The sequence below is a fragment of the Budorcas taxicolor genome, chromosome 5 (assembly GCF_023091745.1).
Source record: "Budorcas taxicolor isolate Tak-1 chromosome 5, Takin1.1, whole genome shotgun sequence".
NCBI classification, from domain to species: domain Eukaryota; kingdom Metazoa; phylum Chordata; class Mammalia; order Artiodactyla; family Bovidae; genus Budorcas; species Budorcas taxicolor.
In genome coordinates, this window is record NC_068914.1 from 72,176,368 (window position 1) to 72,203,638 (window position 27,271).

The window sequence follows — 27,271 nt, forward strand, 5'->3', positions numbered from 1 at the left end:
ATCTCAACCCTCCGCTGCCTGGGAGCGCCTAGTCCACCACCCTGCCACAGGTAATCAAAGCACAGCCTTCCAGAGGTCCTTAACTCCCCAGTACACCTCCGATCCTTTGTTCCCAACTTTTCTTATTCCAGAGCTTTAACCCAAGGTTAAGTTCTTTGCATAGATTCCTCTCACTAGTCTGCAGCTCCTTGGGGGCTGCGACCAGGTGATAGCCACGTCTGGTCAAGGGATTAACACTATTTGTTGACATTCATTCAATAGCACTTGCAATCTGGTTTAGAAAACCACAAGAAACCGCTTCAATTACGACTTAGCACACATGCCCTAGGGCTAGGCCCTGCCAAGGAGGATGGGAGACAGGGACCTTAGAAAAACTTCCACCGCTGCCTCTGGGGCTGTTCGGAGAACTTCATGAGAGGAAATCCTCAGAGGAAACCGTCCAGGGCTATGCACATCTGGCTGTCCCGCTCACGCACTCCCCCTTCCCAGCTGCGGAGCAGCTGTCTGCTATCACTGGCTTCAAATGAGTCAGTTTCATTATTGAAAGAGTGGTCAGAGTCAGAGCAAGGAGATGCCTGCTTTTGGAGTAATTTTTAAACATTTATCTCCACCAGGGCTCCCTGAGCTACAAAAAGCTGGTCTAACCCTACCCAAAATTGAATGGCTTCCTAAAGTGATCAAGAAAGGAGCAGAACAGGTACCTTGACTCCAGGAGCGAGACCCATGGGCTTCAGTGCCTTGGTCGCTGGGCTTGGAACATGTCCCCAGTGAGCACTAGGGGAGACGTTCTCCCCAGGGGAGTCAATGGCCCACTTCCAAGCCTGCTTCATGGCTCATCTCCTAGGATGCGGCAGATGACCTTGTCCAGGAGAAAAACTTAAGCTGCAGGAATTACCAGCTGCCTGAAAAGATTCTGTCCGTTGAAAAGGCAACATCGAGGTAATCACCACCCAGTCCCTGCCCAGTACAGAAATGTCCAGACAGTCCCCTGCTGGGTGGCACACAGACTCAATATGGTCATTTCCACTACCTTCCTGGGATCTGTTCCATTACTAGACAGCTGTGGTCCTTACAGTGACCCAGAGAATGAGCCCTGGAACTTCTTTCTTGGACTTAGATCTTTGAACACATGCATCACATCCTTTCTGAATTTCGTCTTCTCTGGTGCAAACACCACAGCTCCTCAACAGGACCAGCAAAGAGAGGGGTGGGTTCTCTAGGGCAGAAACCTGGGGTTTTCTGATGAGCTTTCTCTGGACAAAGCTGGGCATTTCCCCTGCTTCTTACTGACATATCTGTCAGCAAGAAAGAGGCAGCCTTGGAAAAAATTAAGCTAGGAGATCTCTGAAGGGGATAACTCTCCAGGTCCCTAATTAGGAGCACAGATAAATGCCTGATTCGACCACTCCAGTCTGCAAGGACAGCATATTCTGCTCACTATCAGAAGCACTTTGTTGCTGCAAAGGGCTTGGAGATATCTGTTCCACAAATTGCCCATGGCCTCAGGACCTTCGGCAGGGAGAAAGGAGATAGAGGAGCAACACCCTTTTCCGGTGTTCAGGGATGGACAGAATAAAAGGGAGCGGTGCTCTGGGTGCCCCATCAAAAGTTCTCTTTCCATTGACTGCTTTACTCCAGCTCTGCCACCTCCATCTCTGCCACCATGAGCCGGCAACTGAATGTCAAGTCTGGTGGTGACAAGCGGGGCTTCAGTGGGCACTCGGCGGTGGTGCTGAGGAAGGTTGGGGGCAGTGTGGCTTCTTACCGTGCACCCAGCAAAGGAGATGGTGCTGCCTTTGGAAGCCGAAGCCTCTACAGTCTCTGTAGAGGGGATCTCTGTATTCCCCTCAAGGTGGCTGGCAGCAGTGTTCAGACTGGAGGTTACAACTTCAGGCTTAGCTCTGGGTATGGAGGGGGCCGGGCCAGTGGCTTTGCTGGCAGTATGTTTGGCAGTGTGGTCCTGGGGCCTGTGTGCCCATCCATGTGCCCATCCATGTGCCCACCTGGGGGCATCCACCAGGTCATCGTCAACAAGAGCCTCCTGGCTCCCCTCAACGTGGAGCTGGACCCGGAGATCCAGAAGGTGCGCGCCCAGGAGCGGGAGCAGATCATGGCTCTGAACAACAAGTTCGCCTCCTTCATCGACAAGGTGGGTCTCCCAGGTGGATAAGACAGTCCAGTGAGATGTTCGTGATCCCTTTCTGCCTGGCAGTGCACAGGGCATTGTGGATGGAAAGGTTGCTGCTGGATCTCACAAAGGGCTCTGTGATCATAGCACGACCTGTGAGCTAGGCAGCACAAAGGAATAAATAAATGTGTTGCTTTCTTTTACAGAGAAGGGTGGAAATTTTGGTAAAGGGTAGCCCTACCTTGAGGAAGAATTGATGGGAATCTGGAGGTCAACTGGACTTCTAGCCCTTCACGCAGATGGAGGGCTGATAGAATCAGCACTATTGAGAGAGAAGGGCTCATGGTACAGAAGAAACACTTAGCTGAGACAGAGGAAGAGCATCTCCTGGGGCTGGGTCAGGCAACAGAAGCCAGCTATGGAATCTCCTTCAACGAGTTTTCAGTGACTGGTTTTGCCTGAAAGGCTACAGAATGAACCCTTGTAAAGGGTCTTGTTTGTATGGAATTCCATGAGTGGGGAGTCAGGACTGGAGCCAAATGTCTTTAGAAAAATCTGTATAACCTGGTAGGGTCCATGGTGTTTTTCCATGGGACTTGGTAGCGCCCATCTGATTCCAGGTGAGGTTCCTGGAGCAGCAGAACCAGGTGCTGGGGACCAAGTGGGAGCTGCTGCAGCAGCTGGACCTGAACAACTGTAGGAAAAACCTGGAGCCCATCCTCGAGGGCTACATCGGCAACCTGCGGAAGCAGCTGGAGACACTGTCCGGGGACCGGCGGAGGCTGGACTCGGAGCTGAGGGGCATGCGGGACCTGGTGGAGGACTACAAGAAGAGGTCAGTGGGTCCAGCTGAGGTCACGGGTCATGTTCCCAGAGGCTCCAGGGATCATCCAGCCTCTGTGTCACTTTTTAGGAGGGCAGGGAGCAAGCACCGGGGTCAAGGGCTCACACCCTTGCTCTGACTGTGAAGGAAGGACCACCCCTATTTGATGAGAACTTCCTACCTGGTTGATGGGAAGGAGTTCCTTTGCTCATTGATCCACCAGTGGGTTCAGTGACTGGTTTGGGGCACCTGGATATCTTCCTAAGGTCCAGAGAATAGAATGTTAATGAGGCAATTCAGGGACACAAGACTGCCACCACCAGCCCCTGCAGTGCTCCAGCAGATCCTGTGGGGACTCTGCATCCCCAGCACTTGCCTGGTCAGTGTGAAGAGGGGGTCACCTGGCCAAGGGGACTGAGACCTCTGCTATCTTCTCTCCTTGCCCACAGGTATGAGGTGGAGATCAATCAGCGCACAGCAGCCGAGAACGATTTTGTGGTGCTCAAGAAGGTAAGAGCAAGAAGAGCCTATGGACTCTGTTTTCCCTTGAATCCCCATCCTAACCAACCCTGCTCGGGACTCCAGCCCTGGCCTTCTTCTGGGAAGGGGCTGGTACCTGAGTAGAGATGGAGTCATATTCTGGTCTCTAGCAAGGTGGAGAGGACATGTGCCTAGGATATGGGTGGAGACAGATAGGAGAGAATCATGCTGGGAATTGGAAACCTCTGGCTCAGCTCGGCCTTCCTGTGTGACTTGAGGAAATATACTCTACTTCTCTGGGCTTCATTTTCTCCAGGTGTAACAGAAAAAGAGTAGCCCCCACTTCTTTATTTATCCCCAAAGATGCATAGGAGAGAAAGGCAATATTGAGGGTTTTTATTCACCAACTTGCTTCCCTTGGTGGGCAAAAATAGGAAGTTAATTGACTTTTAGGGCAAGGACAGGGCACTTGGTGGGATGTGGGTGATATTGACCAGTGGCTCTGGGTGCCTCCTGGCAGGATGCAGATGCAGCCTACACGGTCAAGGTGGAGCTCCAGGCCAAAGTGGACTCTCTGGACAAAAATATCCAGTTCCTTAAGTGTTTGTACAATGCGGTGAGGACACCTCCCCCCCTCCCCTCCCCATCTCTTTCCAGCTGAGAGATTCCCTGGCTCTTCCAGGGAGATGCTAATAAGAAGGATTGGGGATAAGCAGAATTAAGGGTGTTTTGATGGGAAGGTGCAAAACCCTGTACTGGGAGGCCATGGAAGTGTAGGATCCTGGTCCCTGGAAGCCATATTCACAGAAAAAAAGTCTCATCGGGGCTGTGATAATGACCTTGGCAGTAGGCCGGTAAAAATGACCCCATGAGGTCCTACTGAAGCACAGATTCCTGATAGTGTGAATTGCAAGAAATGCCTCCCATGGCCTGCTACCCACATGGGGTGTATCCTGCTGTGTGAGCCTTTTCCTTGGCTCCAGCAGGCATTTCTTCTCTCCACTTTGGCCCATTCTGCCAGGTGCCACAGGCCCAGAAGTCTGATGGGAAGAGGAGGGAGGTGGGGGAAGGACCCTGACTCTGTCCTCATCTCTCAACTCAGGAGGTGGCCCAGATCCAGACTCACACCAGTGAGACCTCTGTCATCCTGTCCATGGACAACAACCGTGACCTTGACTTGGATAGCATCATGGCCGAGGTCCGAGCCCAGTATGAGGACATCGCCCTGAAGAGCAAGGCTGAGGCCGAGGCGCTGTACCAGAGCAAGGTGAGGACTGATTGTGTCTCCCTCCTCCACCAGACTTCCTTTCCTGGGAAGGGACACCTCCACCAATGGATGTGAGACATCCTTTAGGAGATGTGTTGAATGAAAGAAGGGTTTTAATCAATGCCATAGCGACATCTACTCAAAAAGAATTCTTGGCAAAAATTGTTATCAAAGATAAGCCATAAAACTGGGTAGGCATTTCCAACAGAGAGGGACAGGCCTCCTCTGATGAAGGAACGAAGCGAGGTGCTCTTGCTATAAAACTGGGATTAGGTCGTGTCACCATGGGAAAGAAGGAGAGTAACAGATATGGAGGAGAGTAGCTATGGGTGACCTGGAGTGGGACAGGGGGTAAAGAAGAGGGTGCCATGAGCTTCCCTCTGATCAGTGTGGAAGGACTTCTAAGAAGAAGAGGTGGGATTCTAGGAGCATTCTGGGGGATGGCACTTAAGCGTTGAGGTAAAACCCTTCTAGGCTGTCACTGAGAAGACCCTTTACCTGGGGGCCCTATGGGGCTTCACACCTCCCAGCTTTCTTGGCCATTAAATCCCACCAATAGCAAGGACCACAGGTTCCTTGTTCCCTGTCCAGGGCTGTGTCATCCTCTCTTTTCTGAAGGGCTGGCCAAGGGTGAGGGGAGGATCTGAGCTACAAGTCCTGAGCCAACAGTCCCACCACCTCCAGGGTACATGCATGTGGTCCTTAGCCCTGGCCCTTCACCTGTCATTAAGAAAGGATTCTAGGAGAATGTAAGTTTCATGGGTCCAGGGACCTCACCTATACCACTCACCTCTGTATCCCCGGTACCTGGAACAGAACCTGGCCTTTAAAATATTCCTCTATAAAGAGGTGCTATATCAATAAAGAGGTCCAGGACTCTTCTATTTTGGAAAGTGAAAGTGTTAGTCACTCAGTCATGTCTGACTCTTTGATATCCCATGGACTGTAGCCCTCCAGGCTCCTCTGTCCATGGGATTTTCCAGGCAAGAATACTGGAGTGGGCTGTCATTTCCGTCTCCAGAGGATCTTCCCAACCCAGGGATCAAACTCGGGTCTCCTGCATTGTAGGCAGATGCTTTTACCATCTGAGCCACCAGGGAAGTCTTGGAAGTGCTTAATACATGAAAACTGCATTTTCCCTTTATCCACCCCCAGAAAAGATTAGTCAGGGAGATGAGAAAGGAGGATAGGCCCAGCAAATAGATTTCTGCTTAGAGAAACAGGTGGACTTCTTGGTCAGAATCAGCTCCAAACAGCTGGAAGGATAACTCAGGTCCTGGCTCTATCACCTCCTGCTGCAGAGCTATCTCCCCTGGCTCTCTCCGGTGGTGGAAGGGTTTGCTCAGGACACTTTCTCTGCTTTGGGTGGTGGGGGATATGGAGGGAGTTCTGTCTCATCACCAACTTCCTGTCTCTGGAAACCAGATCCAGGAGCTGCAGCTGGCAGCTGGCCGGCACGGGGACGACCTCAAACACACCAAGAACGAGATGTCGGAACTGAACCGGTTCATCCAGAGGATCCGCTGTGAGATTGCAAATGTGAAGAAGCAGGTGGGCAGCAAGCCCACAGAGAGCACGGAGGCTGGGCTTCACCCTCTGTGATGGAGAGACTGGAGCCCATCCTTGAGTGAAAAGCAGATGTCCCCTGCCTGACTTGGGACTCTCTGGACCATTGATGGTCCCTCTTCCTCGCCATACCTTGGGACCCATACACTCTGAGCTGTCAGCCTGCTCAGAACTGGAGGGGCCTTGCACTTATTTCACCTGACTCTCACAGATCAGATAAGGAAACTGGGCTGGAGAGAGGAAGGGACTCTCCCAGGGTGTCCAGCTGGTTATTAGGATTAGAATTTAGGTTTCCTTTCTTTTTTCCATCTTTCTCAGGCCATTTCTGTGTGCAGTAAACCTGCCCCACGTCCCCTTCAGGTATGACCCTCCGAGGGCAGACCCCACACCTCTTCCTCCCGCTGGACACTCGGTGCATGTAGGGTTTGGGGGGCCTCTCCTTGGGACCCTCAGTGGCCAAGTTAAGGTCCTCCTCTCACTGCTCTCACTGGGTGACCAGTGAGGATGATAGCAGATGAAGATGGTCTGGGTTGTCTGCCCTGTACCCATTGCCTTTCCAGCTGGGGGACCCTGTCTTGTCTGAAAGCAGAAAAACATCATATCTCTGGGGAGATGATTTTAAGGGGGTGGGGAATCCTTCCCCAGTCTGCCCAGTGATAGAACTGCCAAACCTGGAAGAGCTGAGCCAGCTCTCTTTCCTGCACCCCCACAGCCTTCCAAGCCAGGTGATGTGGGGAACACGGGGCCTGCTTTCCAACTCGACACGCGGCTGATTCACAACTCTATGAGGACTGTTTCTCCGCCTGGTCGTATTTGCCATCACAGTGCCACTGGATGTTTTTCAGGCCCCAAATGCTCTGTCTGAGGCCATGGATATAACCTCAGGCCCTTAGCCTCTTGTTGTGTGGGAAGGTTCCCCGAATCCATTCAGGCCAGACGTGGGGAGCGTTTAGATAGACCCTCCCTGCAGAGTGCTAGAATAGTCCAGAGATGTACACTGTTGGGTGCTAACGGGTAGGAAGGGTCCCTGCTGGGAGACACTCTGCAGGTAGGGGTCTGATCACAGAGGTGCCTTGGCACGCTCTCTGATTCTTGCAGGCTCCAGGTTGGGGTCTCAGTGTGATTCTCCAGGACAAGGTGGACTTGAAACAGACAGCTACTCGTTTCAACCTCACTAGACAAACTTGCAAACATCCAAATCTCTTCTTGCGGTCCTGAAATGCAACTGCTCTGACAGCTTTTCATGGGCCTTTAAATATCCATCTACAAAAGAAAATAGAAGCGACTCAGATACTGTGGTGGCTCTGCAGCAATTACTTGCTACCACCTTGGACCTCATCTGTAAAGTGAGGGGGGTTGGGACCTAACCATTAAGATCTAAACATTATTCTGGGCTCTGATGGTCTTCCCATCCGTCCTTTGCTTTTCAGTGTGCCAATCTGGAGACGGCCATTGCCGATGCCGAGCAGCGGGGAGACAGTGCCCTGAAGGATGCCCGGGCCAAGCTGGATGAGTTGGAAGCTGCCATGCACCAGGCCAAGGAGGAGTTGGCCCGGATGCTGCGTGAATACCAGGAGCTCATGAGCCTGAAGCTGGCCTTGGACATGGAGATCGCCACCTATCGCAAGCTGCTGGAGGGCGAGGAGTGCCGGTGAGCAGGGCAAGGGAGATGCCATGGTGGGGGCAGGGGACTGTGGGTGGCTCCCTGCTGGGCCAAGGGACCATTTGGGAGGTAAAAGAGGAAAGACAGCAGTGCTCGTGACATGGGCACAGAAGGGGGCTGTTTGTTGACTGAGCTCAGCTTCCTGCAAGAGGAGGTCAGATGTGAAGCACCGGTGGTTGGGTGGTGGCATGAAAAGAGCCAGTGGGGTCAGACAGACCTGGCTTTAATCACTCGCTTTGCCATATGTCAGCAATGTGGTCCTGGTGTCTGTAAATTTTATTATTTATTTGCTCATCTGTAAATGAGGATTGTAACCTCCATAAAATGAGGTTGTTTTAAGGATGAATTCAAATGATAGGCATATAAAGGCAGGAACCCATCAAAAGGCTCAGCTGAACTAGACACTTCCCTGAGGTTTTATACTTCTCCAACTTTCTGTCTTGCAGGATGTCTGGGGAGAATCCCTCCTCTGTGAGCATTTGTGAGTATCCCTGAGAGACGGGTCGAGTTGGGGATTCTGACTGGACGGGAAAGCTGGGGACTGCAAGATAATGTGATACCACCTCCAGTCGTTGTCTCCCCTCATCTGGGGGCTCCTAGTACTGTCTCAGGAAGGTTCTCTGGCTTCAAAGGAAGCCTATTTCCCTTCTGTCCCAGGGAATCAGTGACTGAGGTCACGCCAACCCCATTTCCTTCCTGTGTCTCTCTCCTGGGCATCATCATCCCAAGAAGGGGTTGAGAATACGGACCTGTGAGACAAATGGTCCTAGATTCTCTAGGACGGCAGGGACCATTTGGTCCCGGGTTGTCCTCACCTTGCACAGAGGTTGCAGTGTACCTGGGTCTCGACCCACCCTTGTGGTGTTTTTTGACTGCCAAGGGTCGCTGTGGGATAGAGGGGTGGCTTGCTGAGTGATGCTGTCATCCTTCTTCCCCTGTTCTGGGTCCTTCCACCACAGCCGTCATCAGCAGCAGTGCAAGCAGCTCCAGTTCCCACCCTGGATCCTTGGCCAGCACTGACCTTGGGGCCAGCACCATGGCCAGCACAGTGACCAGCAGCTCCAGAAGCACCCAAAGCGGGCAGATCAGGGCCAAAGGGGCACAAGGGGGAGACCCCAAGGACTCCCAAGACAAGAGCACCCCAGGCAGCGGCCGGGCAAGGAAAGCTGCCCAGTAAAGCCCCTCAGCTTTAAGGGTTCTCTCAGCTGCTGGGAGAAGAGATGCTCTTGCCCTGCCACCTCACTTGGAGATGTCTGCCACAGCACCCCCTTTCCCCAGAGTCCTAGGACCACCGTGGTACATGCGACCACCCACATGCACTGTGGCCTGTCTCACTGTCAAGTTCTGGTTGGCCTCATCCTCTCCCGTTTTCAGGTCCCATCTGGACTTTGTGACGTCCTTTTTCCCTGCTGCCCTCAGCTGCTAGGAGGCTTATGGACACAGCTATAATTACCTTCTTGGCCCTGGAACATCCCTAAGAACATCCCTAGAGAGAGAGGAGAGGAGGGAGGAAAAAGAGAGGAAGAGGGCGAGGGAGGGCAGGATAGTTTTCTCTATGCTTTGGTGGAGTCAGCAGTTGTCCGAAGGCTTACTTTGCAACCTGGAGGCGGTAGCAACTCCTATATGTTAAGCTCAACTACATCTATTGCCTTTAATTCTCATCCAATTATGCAAAGTAGAGGCAATAAGCATCCTCAGGACAGAAGAGACGCCCCCATCCTCTGAGTGACTGTGGAACGTGCCCTCTTCACTCCCTGGGTGCTAGGGTTGGGAGTTGAGCCCAGGCCTGTTTGACTCCAGGGTCCGTGTGCTTTTATATGCCACTGTCTCTTTAATGAAGGGAATGTCAAACTCTTATTTTGATGAAGGCAGAGACTTAGGTTGCCTTTCTGTCAGTGGGTAGGTGTTTATCTTTGGGCCTTTCTCTGGGCTGTGTCCTGCTGTAGCTTCTGATTCGCAGTGCCTGCTGCCAGGAGCTGTGTTCAATGAGGGAAGCTTGCTTTGTCTCTGGTGGTGCCACCCAGCCCAGAAGTCCTGGCTCTTGTTGTAAATATTCCTAAGGATGGAGACACCTGGTTCCTCCTTGCCTTGACTGAAGGATTCTGAATTTCTGCCATATGTTCAATAAACTGTCCTTGAGTAATATCCGAGGTGCATGTCTGTCAACGTTTCAATTTCTCCAAACTGCCCATCTCCGATGATGATACACTCCATCTCACTCACGGGCACAAGCCTTTCAGGAACCTGGAGGCTGCTCTGGAGGTGAACTCAGACCAATGGGAGAAATAGACACACATACAAAGTCACGCACTCATACAAATCAGGGAAGGGCAGCCCAGTGCAGCAATGCTAAGAAGTGATCAGCACAGGGAAGCTAAGCAAGGAAGGCTTCCTGGAGGAGGAGGAGAGTATAAACAAATACTAGAAAAGTGAGAACATAGGTTCTTAAAACGAATTTAAATCACACCATCACAGTAAGTTTCGGCTTGGGTTTTGTGTGCTGGTCTTGTTGGTTGGTGGGTGGGGTGGGTGGGAGGTGAACAGATTTGGCAGTGGATTCTTAGACATGGCATCAAAAGCCCAGGCAACCAAAGAGAACATACAGAAATTGGGCTTCCTCAAAATTAAAAATTTCTACACATCAAAGGGAATTACCAAGAAAGTGAGAAGATAATTTACAAAATGAGGGAAAATATTTGCAAATCACGTATCTGATTAGGGTCTAGTACCCAAAACATTGCTTTCGAACTGTGGTGTTGGAGAAGACTCTTGAGAGTCCCTGGGACTGCAAGAAGATCCAACCAGTCCATCCTAAAAGAGATCAATCCTGGGTGTTCATTGGAAGGACTGATGTTGAAGCTGAAACTCCAATACTTTGGCCACCTAACATGAAGAGCTGACTCATTTGAAAAGACCCAGATGCTGGGAAAGATTGAAGGCAGGAGGAGAAGGGGATGACAGGATGAGATGGTTGGATGGCATCACCGACTCAATGGACATGAGTTTGGGTGAACTCCGGGAGTTGGTGGACAGGGAGGCCTGGCGTGCTGCAGTTCATGGGGTTGCAAAGAGTTGGACACGACTGAGCAACTGAACTGAACTGAACCCACAACATATAAAGAACTTTGACATCTCAATAACAAGAAGACAACCCAATTTAAAAGCGAGCAGAGGAATCTAATAGACTTTTCTTCAGAGAAGATACACAAATGGCCAACAAGCACGTGAAAAGATTCTCAACATTATTAATTATCGGGAAATTCAAATCCAAACCACAAAGTGGTAGCACTTCACATTCACTAGGATAGCTGTAATAAAAAAGAATAGAAAACGAAAACCGTTGATGAGCTATATGTGAGACCGAACACCCTAAAGCTCCTAAAGGAAAACATAGGCAGAACACTTTCTGACATAAATTGCATAAACTGCAGCAATATCTTCTTTGACCGATCTCCCAGAATAATGGAAATAAAAACAAACAATGAACAAATGGGACCTATTTATACTCAAAAGCTGGGAGTCACCACTTCCTCTGTCCTTGAAAAAGAATATAATAAAAATAGGACAACCGGCTCTCACGTGTGTGCCACTAACAGAGAGGAATGGACACTTGGAGGTCTGACGGTGATAGCTAATCTAAGATGGGGCCTGTTGTCAGGTGGACTGTCATCAGAAACCTGGGCACACAGGTGTAGACACGTGCTCATCAGCCCACAGACTCAAGCCTATGGACGAGACTCAAAATATTTAACCACTGGTTTAATTAGGCACTAACCCATCACAGAAGGTGTCAGCCACAGGCAACTGAGACAGCCACGCTGGTCCCTACTGGCTGGACAGCATTCTGCCTAAGTTTGTATTCACGACCACCCGTATGCAGATGTGGGCCCCCACATGGCCTCTGACACCTATGGGAACACGTCTGTGAGCTTGTGAGCAGTGCTCACAATTCACACCGTAGGCATGGAGACTGGGGCCACAGAGCAGAGAGCATCGTCTAGCCTCAGGGGGACCTGTTAGGCTGGAAGGACGCACACAGCACCTGGGCAATAGGGTTGTATACAGAAAGCTGTGGCTGCCCTAGGGAGGGCTCGGGGGAGGCTTCTTAGAGGAGGGGTGTTTTTGTTTGTCTTAAAGGATAGGACCAGTCTGCCTCGGTGGGCAGGAGGCTGGGAGAACAGCCCAGGGCGTGTCATCAGGGGAAAGCAGGATGCATGTAAGAAACATGCGATCATCTCATAAGCACCCCACCCGAGTCCTGAAATTATATTGTCTTCAAAAGAGCAAAACAGGCTAAGGGGAGTAGGGGTCAGATCTGCTGCTTGGAGAGTCAGGGACAGGAAGAAGAGAGCAGGAGGAGTCGATGCTGCTGAGCTCAGCTTCTCACACCGTGCTTCAGGGCAGGCATGTACACTGGACATTGGCACACAGGAAAGCCAGGACAGCGCAGAGGGGAAGGGCACAGATGGCAGCCAGGCAGCTTACCTCAAATCCTGGTCCAACTACTCACTAGCTGTGCAACTTCCAATAATTTACTTAACGTCCTGTGCCTCAGTATCTTCATCTGTAAAATGGGGATAATAACAGTACTTGCCTCACAGGACTGCAGTGAGAATTAAATGAGTTAATACGTATGTAGTGCTTAGGGCAGTGTCCTGCAGAGCCCACCCTGTGTGTTTGCCAGTATCATTACCATCATCATTATTATTTACAAGATGCCTCCCATCCACCTCGGGGAGCAGGCGGAGCAGGTATTAGTACCCCCTGTTTTAGAGATGTAGAAACGGAGGCTTAGGAAGTTGGGAGACCTACCCTGGTCACATGACCAGGGCCTGGATGCACAGTCCTGAGTCCAGACACCTTGCTAGAGGCTTGGGGTGGGCTAGAGAAAGGAGATGACCAGCACAGCTCAAAGGAGATGGTCTTGGCCACAGAGTTGAGCAAGGAGGAAGTGAGGGGGATGGGGCAGCCCTGGAAGGCATTTCTCTGGCAACCAAACCGCAGGGTGGGAGCAGAGCCGAGTGTCTGGGAGGACAGTCTTCCTTGGCTTTTATACCCCGGCTCCTCTGGCATGAGCTCACCTTCAGCCTTGCCAGCTGCAGACCTGCTAAACAGCTGTCCTGCCCCCAGATGGATGGCCCTGGCCATGGCCAAGTCCCCCATGGGCTGTGCTCCAGCTGCCAGGCTTGGGACTGAGTGCTCTGCCTGCCTGAAACTATAGGAGGATGTAGGGGGATGAAGGGCATACTTTTGTGGGATTCTCAGACAACATGCTCTTTTCCTGAGTCTATCTGCTGAGCAGGGCTGGCAGGACCGGAACTGATGTCATCCAAATAGCCCAGCTCTGCTGCTGCTGCTAAGTCGCTTCAGTCATGTCCAACTCTGTGCGACCCCATGGACTGCAGCCTACCAGGCTCCTCTGTCCATGGGATTTTCCAGGCAATTGTACTGGAGTGGGGTGCCATTGCCTTCTCCGAAATAGCCCAGCTCATTCCCCCTAATTTTGGAGACAATTATTTGCTCCGAGAACCACCTGCCCCATTCTCAGTACCTCCAGCCTCGCCCACCCCACTCCTATATCAGCTAGATTCTGCTTCCTCAAACATGTGTGGCCCAGACTCTTATTGGCTCAAGAGCCCTCAATAGCTCTCACTCACCCTGTCTCATGCACAGGGTGGGGTCCAGGGTCCCTCAACCCATGGTCTCCCTTCACTCATAATCACGCCAGCCTGAAGGGTCTTTCTCTCACAAATGCCCTTCCTCCTGCCAGCCTGGGTTGCTTTCACTCCTCCTCAGGAAGAGTCTACCCAAGCCTTTTTTTCCTTGAAAGACTGACATTCAAACCCCTTCCTCCAGTTAGTCCTTGTGGATTCAGTGTCCCCAGGTCTTGCCTCTTCTCTGTGCATTCCCTTTTCCTCTCACCCAGCAAATACCCTCTGGGATTATACTAGATTTTCTAACTCTTCTCTCTCTCAAACCTTCTCTGGAGGCTTATAGGACCCCAGAATGCTGAGAATGAGGAGCCAATGGATCCTGCGGAGGCCATGGAATCACACGAACACGCGAAGCTGGTCATTCTCACAGATGTAGAGATAAAAACAGAGAAAGCTACAGATTCTTTGTGTAAAGTGAACAGAACATTTAGTTATAAAACCAAGAGCCATACAAATATAATTCACTTAGCAAGCAACTTAAAATTCCCTTGAACATTCAAGCTAGATGTTCTTGGTAACCTGGGGGTTGAGTCTCTGATTGGACATACTTTCCCTGCCAATTCACAGGTGAGTAGAGCTGCAGCTCAGAGACCTCCATGCCTGGCCCATCATCTCTCGGGATTTAATTCCCACCTGGAAAACTGGGCAGGGCTTCCTAGGTGGATCAGTGGTAAAAAAAAAGAATCCGCCTGCCAATGCAGGAGACATGGGTTCCATCCCTGGGTCGGGAAGATCTGGAGAAGGAAATGGCAACCCACTTCAGTATTCTTGCCTGGAAAATCCCAGGGACAGAGGAGCCTGGCGGACTACAGTCCATGGGGTCGCAAAGAGTCAGACATGACTGAGCAACTGAGCACACACATACAGACAGGAAACAGCCACCCCAGGACTGCAAAGGGCGTGAGGGGAAGATGAAGACGGGACGTGGGGCATGGAAGATCCCAGCCTGTCTCCCTTACCAGCCTCCCCAGGCAGGGACTCTGTCTCTCTTGCCCATAAGTTTGCCCAGGTCTCAGTTGAGTCTGGGGCAGGGCCTTTATAACCTTGGTGAACTACAGCTCTGTGCTGATTTTCTTTAGTACCTCCCTTTATCCCTGCGGCAAAAACACCAATAAGCACCCCAGGAGCCCCACCTGGGCCCACCCTTCCTGTGAGTGGCCCAGAATGTTCCTCCTTCCTCTTCTATCATCCGCATCAACAAAATTGGGTGTTTCATTCCTAATGGCCAGTATCTAATTAACTAATTTATACTAAGGTGTTAATGACTTGTTAATAGCTTGATGAGATGCTTTTTCCAGGAATCCAGAAACTAAGTTCTCTGAGGGCAGAATGCTTTTTATTGCCTCCCTCAGCACTTGGTAGGTGCTCAGCGAGTGATAAAGGGATTAGTATCAATATAGTTGGGCTTCTCCTGTGGTTCAGTGGTAAAGAATCCCCCTGTAATGCAGGACCCATGGGAGACACAGATTCGATCCCTGGGTTGGGAAGATCCCCTGGAGAAAGGAGTGGCTGCCCAGCTCAGTATTCTTGCCCGGAGAATCCCATGGACAGAGGAGCCTGGAGGGCTACGGTCCCTAGGGTCACAAACAGTTGGACACGACAGAAGCGACTTAGCATGCACGCATCAATATACTTAATATTTGAAAAATGCTTCCTGTCAAATCTTGTAGCTAGAAACACTTATTAGACAGTGGCTATTATTATTTCTAATGGAGAATTTTCCATTACCAGAGATGGTCTGAACAGAGAGATTCCCGGAGCCTGGGACCTTTGGGAACACCATCTATTCCAGGTCCCCCAACAGCAGATAACACTGTATGGGAGTGTGCTAATCCAGACATCCTGTTGCTCCGAAAAGGAAGGGGAGAGAGGAGGAAAAGAGAGGACAGGCTGATTCCTAAATTCTACTTTTGGTCACTGATTAATATGTATTGAGCGTTGAAATACACCAGGCAGTTACCAAGGATTTACATGAATTAATACATGTAATCACCACAACTACCTCATGAGAAATCTTTTTATTTTTGTTGTTTTTCTTTTTAAATGTATTTATTTTTCCATTTGTTTTGGCTATACCATGAAGCATGCGGGATCTTAGTTCCTTGGCCAGGGATTGAACCCATACCTGCTGCGATGGAAGCAGGGTATCTTAACCACTGGACTACTGGGGAAGTCCTTCCATGAAGAATTGTGATCCCATTTAGAGCTGGGAAGCGGAGGCTTCGAGAGGTGAAGATGTGCTGGGTGGTAGCGTGGGATCCAGACCTTGGGAGCCAGCTCCTGGAGCCTGGGCTGTTACCTGGTGCCATTTGAGGCAGATGCAAGCGCAGAGGCTCCCTGAAGATGCACCATCCCAGCAGTTTGGTGGCTGTTCAAACCATTGTCAATCCTCTCACACCTGGGAAGGATGACCAGAGGCTAGTGCTGTGCCCTGAGGGAAGATACAGAGCGAGGAGTCGACTGGGGGCCATGGAACCCTCTCCCAGGCCCCTGGCCCTAGGGAACATGGCAGCCTCCACACAGCAGTCAGTGGACAGAGGAGTCCTGGATTGGGGGCTAAATCCAGGAGTGTAAGCAGGATTTTGAAAGACTGGAAGGATTTGGACAGGAAGAGATGGGGAGAGAGGATGTTTCAGGCTGGGTAAGAACAGTTTGGTAAAAATTTGAAGGTATTTGAAGATGAGCCCTGTGGATGTCCTTGGCAGAGCAAAGGAGCAGCCAGGAGGGAGGTTGCTGGCTGGGGTGGAGGTGGGGTGGCAGCTGCAGGGACCCTGAAGGCTGTGCTAGGGAGCCGCCATGCCTATCAGAGAAACAGACAGCCGGCAAAACCATGGAGGGGACCACCCTCATGTGAGGACTGCGTTCCAAGAGCCGAAAAAGGCCTTGAGTGCTGCACCACAAGCTCCTGGGCACACTGCCTGACCATAGTGCACAGTGGAGATTTGCTGAGGGAGAAGAGGAGGGGCGGAGGTGCCTACTAGGGGGTGTCTGGGAAACTTCTACCCTCCTTACGAAGGAAGATGCAATGACACGCGATGCAGGCTTCAGAGGAAGCCCATGGAGCTGCCCGCAGAGTCCCTGTCCTTCTGGCACAGGGCAAGAACATGCCAAGGGGGAGGGAGATGGGAGAGTCAGACGTGGGCTCTGCTGGCCCAGGAAGACCTCCAGGAAGAGGCTGAGAGGAGGGAGCTGCAGAGTGAGAGGGAGAGAAGAAAGGAAGGGTGGAAAATGGAGAGGAGGGATAAGGCAGGACGGAGACAGGATGGGAGGAGAGAAGGGCGGGAAAGAGAAATTCTGGTGAACCACGCAGACAAAATGGCAAGGGGAGGCTGGGAAGGGGCATGTGGTGGGTGGGGTGAGGGATTTCAGGCCAACCCCCTAAACAAAGTGACCGACAGCCCCAGACCAGCCTGGCCCCAGATTCTCTTCTCTTCCATGTCCACACCCAGCTGAGAGTCACAGCCCACCCATGGGGCCCCAGCAGGGATCTTTGGGAAATGGCAGTCTCCAGAGGCAGAGCCAGCCGTGGGTGAAGCTGGGGCTGCAGTTGCAGGGGCGATCATGGGGGAGCTCTGGGGTCTACTGCGGGAGCCAGTGATGCAGGAGGGAGGGGACAACAGGCAGAGTCTGGGGCGGGGACCACAGGAGTGTCTGAAGCAGGATGCACAGGGCTCCCTGACCCCTGCTCTGGGCCAGACCTTCACCCTTGGCTTGCCTGGGTGTTGAGGGATGTGATGGAAGTCCAGTCTCATCTTGACAGTAACTTCTTCATTTCAGTTTTAAACAGATGGTTCCTGACCAAGTTGCTCCACATCTTATTAGCAAATACACATTGGAGGAGAGACATACATGACCAAATGGATGTTCAGGAGGCTTCCCCTGAAACCTCCAGGCCCTGGACGAGCCTCTGTCCACTGTGTCCATATCTCTTCCCAATGGACTCTGGGAATTTCTCTCCCACCTGCCTGACACCATCCTCCTCCTCTTCTTCATTCTGCCCAGGTGCTTGAAGGGCTAGACATCCCTGTGTGCAGGCATGCTCAGTCACTCAGTCAGGCCTGACTCTTTGCGACTCCGTGGACTGTAGCCGGACAGGCTCCTTTGTCCATGGGACTTTCCTGGCAAGAATACTGGAGCATGTTGCCATTGCCTCCCCCAGGGATCTTCCGGGCCCAAGGACTGAACTCGTGCCTCCTGCTGCTCCTGCATTGCCAGGTGGAGTCTTTACCACTGGGCCACCTCGGAAGCCCTAGACATCCTCTGCACAGCCTCTAACCTGTCTTATTTTGAGAGTCTGAGAGGGGTGAAGTGTGGCAATCCCATTTCTTGGAGAACTTACAGAAGCTCAAGGACCCACTGTGTCCAGGGTTGACTCTGGCCTGGGCTATTCATGTCACTTGCCAGGGAGAGGGTCGCTCCATCCTTGATACTCCACAGAGAGAGCTACTGTCCTCTGCGGGTTAGGAGATGAGGCCATGGGGTGGGGTGTGTCTCAGGGGGCCTGGGGGAAGGGTGAACAGCTCAATGAATGGCCCCTTTCCATGAAAGAAGAGGACGCAGCTATGGTTAGAGCTCCCAGATATTCTACCCAGCAACCTTCCCTGTCCAGGGCAGTCCATCTGCTCCCCCTGGTCCCCAAGAGGAAGCCCACAGCCAAGAGAAGATTCATCAGGATAGAAATGATGAAGAGCCAATGACACGCCCCTGGAGAGGCTGGGGCCTGGGGCAAATTACCCTATAACAGCAGGTTAATTAGATAAGACCCAAATTACATGAGCAAGGCTTGCAAGCCCAGCAATTTGATGGTTTCATGTTGTTTCAGAGGTGGGGAGGCTTGATCTCTAGCTCAGCACAGAGAAAATGACTTCTTGCTCGCAGGCAAGCCAAACCCATGAATTAAGCTCTTGACTGGCCAGCCACGAGCCCCAGTGCCAAGCGCATATAAAGGAGGGCACCTGCCAGTCCTCACTGCAACCTGCAGAACCGTGTGGGAATTTGCCTTCGTTCCTCCAGCATCCAAGCTCCATCTCCACCAGAAGCATGAGCCGCCAATTCACCTGCAAGGCCGGAGCCGCTGCCAAGGGAGGCTTCAGCGGCTGCTCGGCTGTGCTCTCCGGAGGCAGCACGTCCTCCTACCGGGCAGGAGGCAAAGGGCTCAGTGGGGGCTTTGGAAGTCGGAGCCTTTACAGCCTGGGTGGCGTCCGGAGCATCTCCTTCAATGTGGCCAGCGGCAGTGGGAAGAGTGGAGGTTATGGATTTGGCCGAGGCCGGGCCAGTGGTTTCGCCGGCAGCATGTTTGGCAGCGTGGCCCTGGGGCCCATATGCCCAACTGTGTGCCCACCTGGAGGCATCCACCAGGTCACTGTCAACGAGAGCCTCCTGGCCCCCCTCAACGTGGAGCTGGACCCCGAGATCCAGAAAGTGCGTGCCCAGGAGCGGGAGCAGATCAAGGCTCTGAACAACAAGTTCGCCTCCTTCATTGACAAGGTGGGTCTGCTAGGACCTGGGGACCTGTAAACAGCCCTTGTCTTTTCTTCTTGGAACATGTGCTTTTGTTGCAGCAAGAGGGATTGAGATTAGAAATGGGAAGGCACGTAATCCAGGGTGACTGAATTAAGGTTTCCTGTATAGTCTTCCTTGAGAAAAGACAGGCAGATCAATCTCTACTGGCAGAGGCTTGTCAGGGTTACTGAAAGGAGCTCCAAAGAGAAGACAGACCCTTGCTTCTTACTCTTGAGAGCCGGCTTGGTGCTATTGCTAAGCCTGGGCCCAAGCAGGCTATAAGCAGGAAGGGGCCAGGAAAGCTGTCCCCCTCCTATCATTGCAAGCTGAGCTCATCCTCTAGTCCTTTGACAGAAGGACTGGGAGCACCAGCGAATGGTCCTTCATGGCTGGCTTGGCCATGGGCTTTAGTTTTGGTGGGTGAGGACTCTCTTGAGAGGCAGAAGAGCACGGTGGGGACGAGGTCTCCACAGCGCTCTCAAGTCAGACCCAGTTTCCACCTTGGCCCCATCACTGACCAGCTGTGTGACTTTGTGTGGCTAAGCCAGTCACGTAGCCAGCTGTGTGGACGGGTGGAGAGTCATCCACCCGGTTTATGCCTCTGATTCCTCGTCTCCACCATGGAGATAATAACCTACCTCTTGGGGCCACTATCAGATTTGTGAAAGAAAATGCATGTGAAGATCTTGGCATGATGCCTGATGCATGCTAAGTACTCCCCAGATGGCAGTGACTGTTATTATCATTTTTATCTCCGAAAGCTGAAGGAGGGGTGTTGGGAAGGAGAAAAATAAAAGGTCTGGAAGAAGCCTCAAGGGATCATCCAGTCCAGATAGGTCCTGCCTTTTTGCAGATAAGAAATGATTGCTCCCATTTTGCAAGTCAGCAAAGGCAAGGGGCAATGCCATGCCCACAGTCATCTCCAGGCAAGGGAAGGTGCAGTTGGAGACTCAGCCTCCTGACTCCAGACCCAGTACTGGGCACTGGAGGACTCTGCTGGCTACATGACAGTCAGGCACCAAGGGTGGGCCAGCCCAGGACAAAGCCTATGTTGTAACAGTCAACGGCCATCAAAACCTTGCATCCCCACAGCTCTGGACTCCAGTTTGGAGCAGTTCCTGTTGCCTCTGCTCACTCCAGGGGCTGCACTGTCTCTGTGGCTTCTTACCCCCTAACCCTTTTCACATCTAGAAGAGCAAAGTATTCTGAGGTTTGGGGTCTGGGGATGTGGGAGTGGACTGACCTTGGGCTGAGTTGGTCAAACCTCATTAACGAGTGAAAGTCTGGAGACACGGAAAGAAAGACAAGCATGAAGACAGTCACCTCTGTGAAAAAGGTGGTCTGTCTGGTGTGCCTCTGGGCTCAAACGCTTGGAGGTTTCCTAAATAATTTTGGTCCCTAGGGGAGTACAATCCCATAAGCCCAGGAAGCCAGGGGCGATGGGTACATCCTATCAGCCATCCAGATGTGCATTGTGCTGTCCTGGGAGTAGGGTTTTCTCTGTGGTGAATACTCAGTCTTATGGATAGGCTTGAAAGAGTCAGGATTGCTTAAATCAAACCAAATGCTGGAGGATCTGCTGGAAGCAAGCTGTTTGGTGACCAATCCCACCTCAACACTGAAGCCCAGACAGTTTTCTGATGTCCTGTGTTTCTGACTTTAAGGAACACAACCTTGTTTAAAGTAGCTGTGCTCACATACGACTGAGAGAAGTCACATTCAAAACAGAAAAACTAAAAATCAACCCAAACCAAACAAGAGCAGTGGCTGCAGATCCACCAGCTCCAGTCAGTTTCCTGGCCCAGTGACGCTACGATGGCATGGGAGTTCTGTCTGTCCATCTTGCTCCGTGAGCCAAATATGCTCTAGGGAAGATGGTTCTGAGGGGCAGGACTAGGGGAGTAGGAAGAGGCCTTGAGAAAGATGGAGTTGGACTCTGATGAAGGAATTTAGAACACACAGGAGTTCTTGGTCCATTGAGCCTCTTGATCATGAAATACTGGAAAATGAAGAGCAGTCTCCTGTCTTTTGAGTGGTCAGCCTTTCCAAAGATGGATTCAGCCTGACTCTGTTGCAGTAAATTCAGGCTCACCCCTGCCCTGGACTGGTTTGGCCATAGTGGGTTCAGAGTGATCAGATGCATGGGTTATTGGAACATATATCTGGGTTCAGTTCTGGGCTCTGATATTTATTAAACCACTGGACCTTGGGAGAGGTCAACTTCTCAGTTTCCTTTCCACAAAATAAGGTTAAAGATGCATGCACCTCAAATAGCTGTTGTGAGGGGTAGAGGAGAATGCAGGGGGACCGCTTTGCCCAGTGCCCTAGAAGTGACGGGTGTGATGGTTTCTATGGAGGCTCAACATTTCTGGGCATTGGGTTTCAGGTGAGGTTCCTGGAGCAGCAGAACCAGGTGCTGGAGACCAAGTGGGAGCTGCTGCAGCAGCTGGACCTGAACAACTGTAAGAACAACCTGGAGCCCATCCTCGAGGGCTACATCAGCAACCTGCGCAAGCAGCTGGAGACACTCTCCGGGGACAGGGTGAGGCTGGACTCGGAGCTGAGGAGTGTACGGGACGTGGTGGAGGACTACAAGAAGAGGTGAGTGGGGAGGGGACTCCCTGTAGCTACATGACTCTCCCTGTCCCTTTTATGCAGGAGTGGGCAGCTATCTCCCAGCTTGAAGTTTTTGGAGGCAGGGGGCAGTGTTCCTTGTCATACCAAGCAGAATCACCCCAAGATAGCTCTGGGACTTGCTCCCTGATCCTCCAGCCTGGCACTTGGGACAGATGGGTGGTTTCCCTCAGGATATTCATGCCACATGCTCTTCCTCATTTTTGAAGCTGAATCTCCAATAATCTCCTTCTTCCAAAATTGGTGATCACATCCCCTCCTCCAGGAAGCCTTCTCGCCTGGCTGGCCCCACAGGCCCTGGACTCTGCAGGCCCTCCAGCATCTGTGCCCTCTGTCAAGCACACTGCCCCCAGCTCAGGATCTTCCCTGGGCAAGCGAGGGTTCTCAGTGAGACATATTAACCAAAAAAGCCCTGGCATTCCCACAGGTATGAGGAAGAAATCAACAGGCGGACAGCGGCAGAGAATGAGTTTGTGCTGCTCAAGAAGGTGAGGGGGTAGGCCGGTCTGGGGTCTGGGGGTGGCCTGGGATCTGGTGGAGCTGAGCTCTGCTTTCAAAGAAAGTGAGCTTATTCCAAAACGGTGAGGGGAAGGCAGGGGAAAACCACAATGCAAGACTATCCAGAGAAGGGAAAAAAGACAGGATGGGGGCATCCTTGAGTGCTTAGTGGGGGCAGAATTCTCCCACAGTGGAGAACAGCAGAGGACAGCACACAGAAGTCCCCTGCAGCTGCAGGCCTGGCTCGGATGCCACTGGATGACTGACAGCAGTCTGGCTGGGGCTCCTTTTCTTAGCTGGGCACCCCATCCCTACTGCTGAGAGAGCCCATTTGCAGGATGGGGCAGGGCTGGGCCCTCTGCTCCTTCCTCCCCTTTCTCATGAGCCTCCCAAAGAGGAGAGGCGGCTAGTTCCCTGTGCAAGGGAGCAGCCTGCGGTGTGTGTTGCCTTCTTGGCTGCAGTGGCGGTGACCTGGGGATGGCTGGGCTATCTTTCAGGATGTGGATGCGGCTTATGCCAATAAGGTGGAGTTGCAGGCCAAGGTGGACTCCATGGACCAGGAGATCAAGTTCTTCAAGTGTCTCTATGAAGCTGTAAGTCTATCTCTCCATTCCACCCCTCTGAGGGCTCCATTAGGGTAAGACTCTATTCTGAGACACCCAGGAGGGACACCCAGGCCCCTGCTCTCATCTATTCATCTCCATTTCAGCCCTGAGAGGCTCCTCACCTCCACTCTCTGGGTGGGAGGGAAATGGTCCTGGCCTTACCTCCCTGGCAGCGGGACTCTGTCTGGGGCCTGGAGGGGGCTCACTATGCACCGTGAGCTGCAGTCTTGGTTTGGAGCCTCTAAATGGCATCACTGGGATTTGTTCACTTATGAGGGAGGTTGTTGACCTCCATCAGTCACGTCTTGAGACCATCACTGTTTCCCCTGCAGGAGATCGCTCAGATCCAGTCCCACATCAGCGACATGTCTGTCATCCTGTCCATGGATAACAACCGCGACCTGAACCTGGACAGCATTATTGACGAGGTCCGTGCCCAGTATGAGGACATTGCCCTGAAGAGCAAGGCTGAGGCTGAGGCCCTGTACCAGACCAAGGTGAGCTGGGCTGAGGCCAGGCCGGGGAGGGTGACCCCCTTCGACAGGAGGGCTGGGCCAGATCATTTTCAGAGCGGAGACAATAACCAGTTAAGTGTCCAGCATGTCCTGTCCCCATGACATCACCAACTCCAGCCACCATGCACTCCCACAACACACTCATCACCCCTAACCATGGCTCTGTTCTTTGGGTCCCTAGTTCCAGGAGTTGCAGCTCGCAGCCGGCCGGCATGGGGACGACCTCAAAAACACCAAGAATGAGATCTCAGAGCTCACCCGGCTCATCCAGAGAATCCGCTCAGAGATTGAGAACGTGAAGAAGCAGGTGAGACGGCTGGTTGCCTTTGCCTGGGGCAGACGGGCACAATTGGTGGGGGGTGGGGGCGGAGGTGATGAATGGGCTGAGGGTGTCAGCCTCCCAAATCTCTGCCCAGGAAGGGAAAGGGGCCAAACAGGTCACCACATCAAACCCTTAGAGCAGGCATCCCTGGGGTATCTCAACTGCGGCTCAAGTGCCAGGGGTGTGGTAAGCTCTTGGGAAATAATAGTTGATCCTAGAGCATCTCCTTCCCCATGCCCTTGTCTCTGAACCCACATACCTGGGCAGCCACTGACATTGTACCTTCAATACAGTGTTCCAGTGGTCTCTTCTCCCAGACTTTAAAGTCAAGAGCAGAAGGCTGAGCTCTACTCTCACTCACTTTGTATTCTCAGCATAGGCTGGCCAAATAAATGACTTTGCAAGGAACCGAGTGGTGCTGAATCTATCAGGGCTGCAGAATGCACTATTTTTCATTCACCAATGTCTAAACACAAGGCAGTGAAGCCAAAGCTAAGGAAGGACTTGCCAATGCCAGAAAGGGCTCCAACTAGAAGAGGAACAGGGAGGTCTGACAGGTGGAGGTGGGCGTGTCTGCTTCAGAATCTCAGAGAATGAGTGGGACTTGGATGTGGATGATTCCAGGGAGCCCTTCTGGTTTCCAACTCTCCAATTCCCCATTTAGGCTTCCAACCTGGAGACTGCCATCGCTGATGCTGAACAGAGGGGTGACAATGCTCTGAAGGATGCCAGGGCCAAGCTGGACGAGCTGGAGGCCGCCCTGCACCAGTCCAAGGAGGAGCTGGCCAGGATGATGCGCGAGTACCAGGAACTCATGAGCCTGAAGCTGGCCCTGGACATGGAGATCGCCACCTACCGCAAGCTGCTGGAGAGTGAGGAGTGCAGGTAATGGGGCACGCTATGGCAGGAAGGCCCCGGGGGTTGGGGAAGGACCCAAGGAGAAAGGCCAACACATCCTAATCTAGAAAAGATGAGTTCTTGGGGAGTGAAGAGGTGGTGATGCTAGGGAAAATAAGAGAATTGATAATACCTACCCAGACATGAGTGCTTACTTCATACCAGGCACTGTGCTACGTGGATTGGCTCATTCAATCCTCACTACTTCCCTGTGTGTACCTGGGCATACTCCCATTCCCGCCAAAAAGAAAAAGAAAAACCCATGACTTGTTCCATCTTCCTTAACTGCCCAGGTCCAAGAGAGAGATGGGCGGCCACTCCAGCATCCCCAGTGCTCTTGGGAGCAGGAAAGGATCAATGCCTGGGTCTGACCTTTGGGAGGTGTCATGCTGTCTCTCAGATGTTAAACCTCATTAGGTTTAACTGGGATGGTTGCCTGGTTATCCCAAAGATTCAAGGGTGTCCCCCATAGCTCCTCAGGATCTGTGCCAGAGGAGCCCTGGAATTTCCATAGGTGTCTACTGAGTTCAGAAACCCACGTTAGTCTGGTGGGGGCACTAGCTTTGAGGCTAATAGATTGCAGGTTGAATGACTGCTTGCTCTTATTTCTCCCCTTGTTAACAGAATGTCAGGAGAATTTCCCTCCCCTGTCAGCATCTGTAAGTACCTGTATGCTTGGACCTAAAACTGTACACTCTGTGGACTTGAAAGGGCCTTAGTTATACCCCATGTGTGGAGATGAGCAATCTAAGGACCAGAGAGGGAAAACCTTTGGCTGAAATCACACAGCCAGATAGCAGGGCATGGCCAAGCAATCGGGCCTCCTGACTCCTAGCCCAGGGCTCCTTCTCACTTATCACTGTCTCCTTGTTCCCAGGGGATGGCAGCTAGGAAGGCTCTCACCATGGGAATGGGGAAACAAAGGACATGGTGCAAGACAATAAGTATGGGTGAGAGGCCCAGAGAGCCAGGTTGCGAGGTTATGATCAGACCCGGGCTGGGGGACTGATGGACCCAGGAGGTCATGTTGATAGTTGTTAGATCTCTAGATTTCTCACCAGGGTTAAGAGTTAAATTGTAGCTTCCCAAAGATGCCCCTGGAGGACAGCTGGCAGGAGGCAGGAGGAAGAGGCTGGAGACTGAGAAGTTTAGAGAAAAAGCTAACAGAAGAGGCAGGAGGTGTCCAGAATGACACAAGAGTCCGTGGGTACCTGGACCAAAGAGGTGGACCTCTGAGAGTTAAGAATCAGCTGAATTGAGTATAAGCTGGGCAAACCAAGGGTAGGGCGTGGGGGGAGCAGTCTCTGCCATATTGTCCCCAGTGGGGAGGGAGTTGACTGTGACTGGGTCCCCCAGCCAACCTATTGTTCCAAGAAGAGCCGCACCTGTCCTGGGGAAAGGCGGCCTCCTCTGGCCCAGCCCCTAGCTGTACCTGCGGGCTGCTGACCCTGCTCTCCCCCCGCAGCCATCATCAGCAGCACCAGCGGCAGCGGCGGCTATGGCTTCCGGCCCAGCTCGGTCAGCGGAGGCTACGTGGCCAACAGCGGCAGCTGCATCTCTGGAGTGTGCAGTGTCCGCGGCGGGGAAAGCCGGAGCCGGAGCACCACCACCGACTACAAGGATGCCCTGGGGAAGGGCTCCAGCCTGAGTGCCCCCTCCAAGAAAGCCAGTCGGTAGAGTCCGCTGCCCTCCCGCCATCCCTGCGTCCCGGCTCTGGCTTGCGCACATGCGCTCTCCCCAGCCCATTGTCAGCCCCACCCCCACCCCGCCCAGCCTGTTCTTGCACCTCCGGTGCTGGCCTTGGCCGCTCACTTCTCCCAGACTGTGTCTTGCTGAACCTGGACAGGTGTGGACAACTGAGCTTGGTGAAATTCCTCCTTGCACGTGCTGGAGTTTGCCTCCTTGGCGGTGGTCCCTGACCCATGCCATGGGCTCCCAGCCTTTCGTCTTCTGCACAGCCTTTGACTCGGTGGCTGATTACTCTGTCTGGCTCCGTGGGTCTCAGACCCAGGCCCTCTTCTCACACTGGGGCCTTTGTCCCAGCTCCTGCTTGTGGTAGGAGCTGGCTCTGTGTTCAGGAAAAGGAGGGCTGAAGGACAGACAACCAAGCGAAACCATCCCCACCCCACCCTGTCTGGCTCACGACTCATTCTGAGTGGACCGAGTACAACTCAGGGACTCTTTCTTCATTCTATCCTGCACCCACAAGCAGGGAAGAGGAGGCCCCTTCATTTCTCCTTTCTCCTTAATGACCCTCCCACTGCATCCTCAATAAACAGCACGATCTGATGGCTTGGTCTCTGAGTGGTCAAGGTGCGCACACAGACCTCAGTTCAGATGCTCATGTGAGCACACAGGCACATGGACACACACATTACACCATGGCATATCACCTGGGTAGGTTAATCTTCTCTGTAGAGCAGAAAAGAAAATGCTTTCTGAGCCCACATGGCAGAGGGGCTGGGAGCACATGTTGGGCTGCAGGGACATGAAGTGTGGAGAAGAGTTGGGAAGTGAGGGAGAAGGCGTAGGGGAAAGAAAGGGAAAGCATAGCCAGGGTGTGTGTGTGGCCTGGTTTGTGGCTTTCAACAAAAGGGTTGTCTGTATCCCCTGGCAGAGATGGTCCTGCTCTTGTCAGAGACTCCGGTCTCTTTCTG

General features: G+C 52.4%; 2 protein-coding genes across 2 annotated transcripts; both read left to right on the forward strand.

Moving 5' to 3' along the window:
- The first annotated feature begins 1,663 nt into the window (after positions 1-1,663).
- Positions 1,664-9,104, forward strand: LOC128049001 (keratin, type II cytoskeletal 74). Its single transcript, XM_052641506.1, has 10 exons — positions 1,664-2,149; positions 2,749-2,963; positions 3,401-3,461; positions 3,952-4,047; positions 4,534-4,698; positions 6,124-6,249; positions 6,583-6,624; positions 7,695-7,915; positions 8,374-8,408; positions 8,887-9,104. Exons 1-10 carry the CDS (start codon positions 1,664-1,666, stop codon positions 9,102-9,104), a joined length of 1,665 nt encoding a protein of 554 aa, XP_052497466.1.
- Positions 9,105-18,681: 9,577 nt separating this feature from the next.
- On the forward strand, positions 18,682-26,291 carry LOC128048888 (keratin, type II cytoskeletal 71). The gene is made up of 9 exons (XM_052641345.1): positions 18,682-19,128; positions 21,530-21,744; positions 22,205-22,265; positions 22,773-22,868; positions 23,213-23,377; positions 23,577-23,702; positions 24,382-24,602; positions 25,239-25,273; positions 26,080-26,291. Exons 1-9 carry the CDS (start codon positions 18,682-18,684, stop codon positions 26,289-26,291), a joined length of 1,578 nt encoding a protein of 525 aa, XP_052497305.1.
- The last annotated feature ends 980 nt before the right edge of the window (positions 26,292-27,271 follow it).

Excerpts from the sequence above, each read along its gene's own strand:
- LOC128048888 (XM_052641345.1), top strand. The coding sequence starts at position 18,682 with ATGAGCCGCCAATTCACCTGCAAGGCCGGAGCCGCTGCCAAGGGAGGC. Across the intron at positions 22,869-23,212 it reads TCAAGTGTCTCTATGAAGCT|GAGATCGCTCAGATCCAGTC; the intron begins GTAAGTCTATCT and ends TTTCCCCTGCAG. Across the intron at positions 25,274-26,079 it reads TCCCTCCCCTGTCAGCATCT|CCATCATCAGCAGCACCAGC; the intron begins GTAAGTACCTGT and ends CTCCCCCCGCAG.
- LOC128049001 (XM_052641506.1), top strand. The coding sequence starts at position 1,664 with ATGAGCCGGCAACTGAATGTCAAGTCTGGTGGTGACAAGCGGGGCTTC. Across the intron at positions 6,625-7,694 it reads CTGCCCCACGTCCCCTTCAG|TGTGCCAATCTGGAGACGGC; the intron begins GTATGACCCTCC and ends TTTGCTTTTCAG. Across the intron at positions 7,916-8,373 it reads CTGGAGGGCGAGGAGTGCCG|GATGTCTGGGGAGAATCCCT; the intron begins GTGAGCAGGGCA and ends TCTGTCTTGCAG.